Source organism: Hyaena hyaena, unplaced genomic scaffold (assembly GCF_003009895.1).
Source record: "Hyaena hyaena isolate Hyena2069 unplaced genomic scaffold, ASM300989v1 scaffold_529, whole genome shotgun sequence".
In the NCBI taxonomy this organism is placed as follows: domain Eukaryota; kingdom Metazoa; phylum Chordata; class Mammalia; order Carnivora; family Hyaenidae; genus Hyaena; species Hyaena hyaena.
Genome location: NW_024081162.1, coordinates 775138 through 782936, shown reverse-complemented (window position 1 = coordinate 782936; position 7799 = coordinate 775138). Strand labels below are relative to the sequence as shown.

Here is a 7799-nt window from a genome sequence, read left to right as displayed (position 1 = left end):
AAAAAAAAAAAAAACATTAAAAAAAAAAAAAAAATTTAAAAAAAAAAAAAAAAAAAAAAAAAAATTAAATTTATATTTGTACATATCTGTGGGCACCAGGCTGGCTCAGGTTAAAAATCTGACTCTTGATTTCAGCTCAGGCCATGATCTCACGATTCCTGAGATCAAGCCACACATTGGGCTCCGCACTATCAGCTTGAGATTTTCCCTCCCTTTCTCTCTGCCCCTCCTCCGCTCATGATCACAATCTCTCTCAAAATAGACATTTGAAAAATAAAATAAATTTGAATGTATTTGTATAAACAAGCCTATAAATATGTATGATTTTATTAAAGAGAACTATGACAGGTAACCAATAAAGGCTTTCAAGTACAAAAGTATACATATGGAAGGTTGTTGGGGGAGGATCAAAATTTTAATCAAGGAGAAAAAAGAATGATAAAACTTTCATGCTACTAAAGAGTGGTGAGTATCATCACATCATCATCATCACTGTGTCTTTAAATGGTGGTACGTAGGGCACCTGGGTGGCTCAGTCGGTTGAGGGTCCAACTTCAGCATAGGTCATGATCTCACAGTTTATGAGTTCGAGCCCCACAGCTTGCTCCAGATCCTCTGTCCCCCTCTCTCTCTCTGCCCCTTCCCAGCTCATACTCTCTCTCAAAAATAAATAAACATTTAAAATAAAAGAGACAGAGTGAGAATGAGTGTATATAATGAGTATTCTAACAGTCTTACTTTTAAATATCAATAGTGACATTTTCGAAAGTATATCCATAAAGTCATTAGTAGGAAGTATCTAAACTCACTTTAAAATGTGCTACGAGGTACACAGTACATATATTTCAAAATTCTACTAGGAGTATGAGAACATGCATAAAGCATGTGAAAATTATTAAGTTTGAAAAAATGTTCTAACAATTTCCATAACAGTGTGTTTACATGAAAGAAAACAGATTCCACACTAAGGATGCAAGATGGACATAAAGACACAGATATAAAATAGGAATAAAAACAGAGTTTAGTATTATTAAAATAAAAAATATACCTTCCTATTAATCAACCCTACTTTGGGGAATCTATTCCACAGAAATAAAGGTAGCCCCACTTATTATTTTTTTAATTAAAAAAAAGTTCTTTAATGTTTACTTTTGAGACAAAGACATAGTACGAGTGTGGGAAGGGCAGACAGCGAGGGAGACACAGAATCTGAAGCAGTCTCCAGGCTCTGATCTGTCAGCACAGAGCTCAACCCCATGAACCTTGAGATCATGACCTGAGCCGAAGTTGGACACTTAACCAACTGAGCCACCCAGGCATCCTACGTACCACTATTTAAAGACACAGTGACGATGATATTCACCACACAAGTTAAAATATGGAGAAAATCCTGACTACATGATAGAACAACTTAATATTATGGTATATCCATTCTATGCAGTATTATATAACTTTATAAAATGAGTTAGATCTGTAAGAGAGTGAGGCATGTCTATGATATATTAAGAAATGAGGGGTGCCTGCATGGCTCAGTAAGTTAAGTGTCTGACTCTTGATTTTGGCTCAGGTCATAATCTCATGATTCATGAGATCAAAACCGTTGTCAGGCTCTACACAGACTGCTTTCAGCACAAAGCCTGTTGGAATTCCTTCTCACTCTCTCTCCCTCTCCTGCTCGTGCTCTCTCTCAAAGTAAATGAATAAACATTAAGAAAAAAAAAAAAAAGAAATGAAAAAGGCAAAAGCAACTTGCAAAGTAATAAGCATAGTATAAACCAATTTTTAAATGTTTACATATATATATACATATACATATATTTTTTTTTTTTTTGAAAGAGTGAGCCAGCGTGCATGCACACATGAACCGGAGAGGGGCTGAGAAAGAGGGAGACAGAGGATCTCAAGAGGGTTCTGCCCTGACAGCAATGAGCCAATTTGGGGCTGGAACTCACAAACTGTGAGATCATGACCTGGGCTGAAGCCAGACACTCAACCGAGCCACCCAGGCACCTCAAACGATTTTTAAAAAACAAAAATCAGGTCACCAAGGTGGCTCCGTCGGTTAAAAGGGCAACTTTGGCTTAGGTCAGGATCTCAGAGTTCATGTCAGGCTCTGTGCTGACAGCTCAGAGCCCAGAACTTGCTTCGGATTCTGTGTCTCCCTTTCTCTCTACCCCTCTCTGGTTCACACTCTGTTTCTTTCTTTCTCAAAAATAAACATTTAAAAAAAATTTTTTTTAAACAGAAAAACAAAAATCACCAACACCTCAAGTATTTTAGATATATGTTTATATATTACATATATGTATATTATTTTTAGAAGCACAAAAAAGGTATGGAAGGAAACACACCAAAGTGTGTTATTTTAGGAAGATGAGGCAGAAAAAAATTTTTCCTTATATATTTCTATATTCTCTTACAACTTGAATAAGGAGAAAAGATAACATGTTTGGGTGTCTTTTAATACTGAAACTACACTCATGGATTTAGAAAGAAACAGATATCCAACTCTTCACTTAAAAATTTAAAAAGATAACATCTACCAACATAATACAGACTTTTACGGAAAGAAAGTAAAAGATGAGATAAAAGAGCACAGACCTTACTTCAATTTGTGCTAATTTGGGGTGGCATTATGCAAAATCAAATTCAAACTTACCGTACAACAGTACTGAAGGGCTATTGCATTTAAAGTATCTCCTTCCTGTATATCTTTTGTTAATACTATAATGTCATCAAGTCTATCTCTTGATGTACTTCTTCGTATTTTCTCTTTTCCTCTGGATCGAAGCTCATACACTTCAGCATCCTCCTCCAATACGTCACTGTCTGTACAATTTCCAAACGCATGTAGTTGACCACTTGAATGAACTCCTGGAAGAGGAAAACTACGATTCTGATGTCTCCCTGCCATGTCAAAATCTGAGGGGGAAAGAAAGCAGAGAAAACCCTGGAATGTAGCTGATCCATATGACAAAGTTACATGAATCTTACATTCAGGACACATATATATATATACACACATATTTTAAGAATGACTTTAGTTATTTAAGAACTTAAGTTTGAGTTTTAGAGGATGTTAAAGTGCAAAGAACATATCTGGCAGCAGAAACAATGAGAGGGGAGGAAGAAGTAATCCATTCTTATAAACCATGTATCACAAAAGTAGAAGTGATAAACATTTCCACAAAAGTAAACTGTTATTGCTTAAGGTCAAAAAACTAAGCTCCCCTTATTCTCAGTATATGAATAAAATTAAGGAAATATTTTTATATTCTATATTACAACTTCTGATCATATATGTACAATTTATAATTCTGATAAAATCAAAGTACATGTTTTATATGTACAAACAAAACACTTCAATAAATCCAATATTCTGGCTTGTTCAGCATTTTAAGTTCATATGTCTTTTGTACTACCTACCCACTTCCTTGGATCAAGCAGACTTCAGTATTTATGTTTAGTATAGTATGTGCTTTCTATATAGGTCATAATTTTGCCCTAGACTAAGGATTCTTATCCTTGAGCAGCTTTTCACCAATATTTATCAAACACCTCATACAGGGGCGCCTGGGTGGCTCAGTTGGTTAAGCGTCTGACTTTGGCTCAGGTCATGATCTCACAGTTCGTGGGTTCTAGTTCCCCCGTCGGGCTCGGTGCTGACTGCCAGCTCAGAGGCTAGAGCCTGTTTCAGATTCTGTATCTCCCTCTCTCTCTGACCCTCCCCTGCTCATGCTGTCTTTCTCTCTCTCTCAGAAATAAAAATTAAAAAAAAAAAAGACCTCATCCAACTCAATTTATGATCCATAAAGACTGAACATATTTTAGGTCACTACATTCATTTCTACTTCAGACTGAGCACTGACCTAAATTAAAAACATACATCAATAAGCGGACATCAATGAGTATTTTTGGTTACATGCACTCTCAAGTGACCTTCATCAAGCTGGCCTATTCTCATTAAAAACAAAACAAAAATATAAAAAAACTAATTCTACATGCCCTGTTCTAGCTTCATATTAAATGTTCACATAAGAAAGGATAGTAGAGGGGCGCCTGGGTGGCTTAGTCAGTTAAGCGTCCGGCTTTCGCTTAGGTCATGATCTCGCGGTTCGTGGGTTCAGGCCCCGCGTCGGGCTCTGTGCTGACTGCCAGCTCAGAGTCTTGAGCCTGTTTCAGATTCTGTGTCTCCCTCTCTCTCTGACCCTCCCCTGCTCACGCTGTCTCTCTCTCTCTCCTAGAAATAAATTAAAAAAAAAAAAAAAAGAAAGGATAGTAGATTGTTTTCAGTTATTGTAAAAGATGGAAAGAAGTAGACAAGGAGTAAAAGGCATTTTGGAGATAAAATACTTAGGACTTAATATTGCGACTCAGATATCAAAAAAGGAAAGAAGTTAAGAATCATGCCAAGATTTCTGATTTGCATCACTGAGTAGATGGTAATGCCAGTCTCTAAAATACCCAACACTGGAAGACAATCAGGAGGCTGGGCTATTGATTATAAATTCCTCTAAGACAGCCCGAAAGAAGGTGGAGTAGTCAATGGGCTATACAGTCAAATTCAGAAAGGTCTGGGTAAGAAATATAATTTCATGACTCATGTGCATAGGAAGAAACTGAAACTGTATAGGTATAAAGGAGATTCCTTAGAGAAAGTACAGAATAAGAGAAGAGGAGCCAAGACTGAGCCTTGAAGCTACATGTAGTAGTATCTAAGTGAAGGAAATCTGCCTGCAAAGAATATGGAAAAGGAATACTCAGAAGAAGAAACCATAAAAATAGTGTGTCATGGAAGGCAAGCCCAAATGGTGTCTTAAAGGACTTAGTTCAGTTGTGAATACTACAGACAAATACTAAGTGAAAAAGAGAAAAAGACCGAAAAAAAAACCCCAAAACAAAAAAACCTCCAAAAGTCTAAATTTGTAATATAGATGACAAGAGATTACATTCTGTATGTAGGCACATACATAACTCATGGAACTATTTCAGAGAGTTGAATCCAACCCTCTAAAACCAGTTTCTGATTCTATTGTACAGCACCAATGCAATGCTTTAAGAACCCAAGGGTTTCTATTAGACTAATCTAGATAATAACTATATATTAAGTAGACTCTTAAAAGTTAAGAACCACTTAACATACAGTCGTTCAAATGTATTGATCTTGCTGTGCTGCCCTTTAGACTTTTCCTCCCTAATAATTTGTTCTTAAAATCCCAAAGTGGCTCAGTACAGTTGAAATTCACTGAGCAATGCCCAAAGCCATTTTACATATTGCTATCAAACGTTCTCCACTGTGTACTGCTAAATACTAAATAATACGACTAGAACTTCATTTTACTATCTCTTCACCGTCATGTGTAATGAATTGCAGGCAGCAGAATACCACAAACTGGATACTGCTTCTGAATAATCAAGAATTGGTTATCTCCAAGTGAAGTGGAAAGACAGGGGCCCAAGCAGGTAAGTATCAAAGCCAACTACAGAGAGAGCAGAAAGTACATAGTATTCAACTCATTGGCTCAATGTTCTTCACTTGTCTTAACTCTTAGGGTTGGTGGAAAAAAGCCTGCATGCTACCTAGAATACAATCCATCGCAAAAAGTAATTACCAGTGGATACGTTGTTAAAACATTCGACCAGCTCACTCTGTAACTGAAAACGTTTCCCAAACACCTTCCTACTTTATAATAACTGTTGTTGGGTGTTTTACTTTGAATTTCCGTAAGTAGAGAGCAATAAAAGGGCCATAGGGCACAAGCAATAAAAGGGACTGTATCCACCAGGGGCAATTCAGTTTTTAAAAACTTCTCTTCCTCTCCATTCCACACAGCGAGATTTTTTTCTTTCCTTGTTTATACGATAATTAAATCTGAGATTTTTACGCCACAACATCACACTTGGGCGGTGTGGACGACATGCTGTCAGCATATATTGTTGCGGGGGGGATATAGTGTTTAGGTTTTAAATGCGTGGCTCCGAGAATCAGACAGGTAGGAGTCCTTCCTCTGAGCCTGTTTCCCCGAGAGTAAAGAGGAGCTGCGGTGGGGTTGGTCGCGAAGGTCTCCTCTGTCTTAGGATCTCCTCCATGCAGGCCGGGATCTAAGCCCCAAGCGGCGGCCCGGGCTACACCTGCGGCCGAGGGCTCCTCCCTGTCTCCAGCAAGAAGAGCATAGCTGGGGCCCAATCCCACCGACCGCCATCTTTACCTGTTCCGTTAGCAGCAGGGACGCAACAAGGAGCCCGCTGCCAGGTCCGCCGCCGCGGCTCCGGTCCCGGGCAAATTCATGACCAACCCTGCGATTCTGGCCGCCCCTGTCCTCTGCCGCCACCGCCACCGACGTCTCTGCCTTCCGGGCCGTGCGCCGCCGCCACGTCCGCAAACCTGCCGTGCGTCATCGCGTCAAGTGGGCGGAGGTGGGCAGGAGTGGGGGAGGAGGAGGAGGAGGAGGGCGGAGGGGGGAAGGGGCGGGGAAGGAGGAGGGCGGAGGGGGGAAGGGGCGGGGAAGGAGGAGGGCGAGGACCCGAAGGCGAGACGAGACCAGGCGGCTTCTTAAACAATGGTCGGCGCTCGGTGCGCATGCGCAGGGACGCCTCCAGGGCCAGGGGGCGGGGTCCGAGTTCCAGCCCCGCCTATGTCTCCTCCCCGTCTGCCCCAGCTCCCGCACCGGCCGTGGTAGCAGCTTCGAGGGCAAATCCTGCTGGGTCTGGGTAACCCAGTGATCGGGAGCGACCTTCTGGCTGCACCTTTGTCTTTCGTCCGCACAGTACCGGCAAAGACTGTCTAAAAAACATCCGGGGGTGGGGAGTCGGGAGGAAGGAGATGCTTAAGGTTATGATGAAGACTGTTGTGCATTTCTTCTTGCTCTGCATCTAGAGGTTTGTCTAGGGTGGAGAAGGTCGCCCAAAAGCTTAGTGTTGACATCTATGTTTTAGAAAATTGTACTGTGCTTATTGCTTTTCATGCGGAAGCTTCTCGGCTTTTGCAGGAAGGACAAAATACTGGAGAGAAGTCCTTGGTTGGTGGGGTAGGATTGCCTCAGTCTTTGTGTTTATAGGTGAGGAAAGTCCGCCACCTAGAGTCAGGTCCCGGAAAATGTTTGCCCTCAGGCTTTGGTTCTTAGCTTGCTATTCTCTAGAAAACAAGGCTGTGTACAAATTGTAACTTTGTTTTGAAAATTAACTGAAAGTCACTGGTAGTCACTGTTGGGGTCTAGGAGATATAATTTGTTAAATCACAAAATCCTTACTTAATATATTATTTTTCTCAAATTTACTAAATGAGCGTGATAATGTGTTTTAATTTATGTAAATGACTGTAAAGCATTTTAATGATATGCCTCATGTTTCCCAATATTGACGTTACAGACTGCCCTTTGATGACCATGCTGTCTTATGACACTATACATGTTAGATCCAAACAGCTGGGATGCAGGATGCAGAGCACTTCTTTTCAGAATGTCTGAATATTTATGCATCATGAAGACCTTGAAGCTGTGTTTCAAATTACTTTCAAAGACCGTGTTTTTGTTTTCTGGGAAGTGCCTTCAGTAAAGGTTAGGAATTCTGCACTGCAGTATTTTTCTTTTATTTGAGGAGGTAGACACTGTGGTCCACAATGCTACAAAAAGAACTGCAGGAGAAGCCTTTTTTTTTTTTTTTTTAAGTTTGTCAGAGCTGTTCTGTGTGCTGTTGCCCTTGTGACACCCGTCTGTAACCATTTATCACTGAGACATTTTCTCATCAGTAGACAAAAGATATATTCCCTACTTGATATGTAGGGCTTCAGCTGCTCAGCC

At 40.3% G+C, this 7799-nt stretch overlaps 1 protein-coding gene across 1 annotated transcript in view; it reads right to left on the bottom strand.

Annotated features, from left to right (window-relative positions):
• Positions 1-6416, bottom strand: part of LYSMD3 (LysM domain containing 3) — an 11008-nt gene extending 4592 nt beyond the window's left edge. The window contains exons 1-2 of the mRNA XM_039255495.1: positions 6210-6416; positions 2660-2922 (exon numbers count right to left, since the gene is read on the bottom strand). Of these exons, the coding sequence (XP_039111426.1) occupies positions 2660-2914 (255 nt within the window). The 5' untranslated portion in view covers positions 2915-2922; positions 6210-6416. The remainder of the gene's footprint in view (positions 1-2659; positions 2923-6209) is intronic.
• Between the last annotated feature and the right edge of the window lie 1383 nt (positions 6417-7799).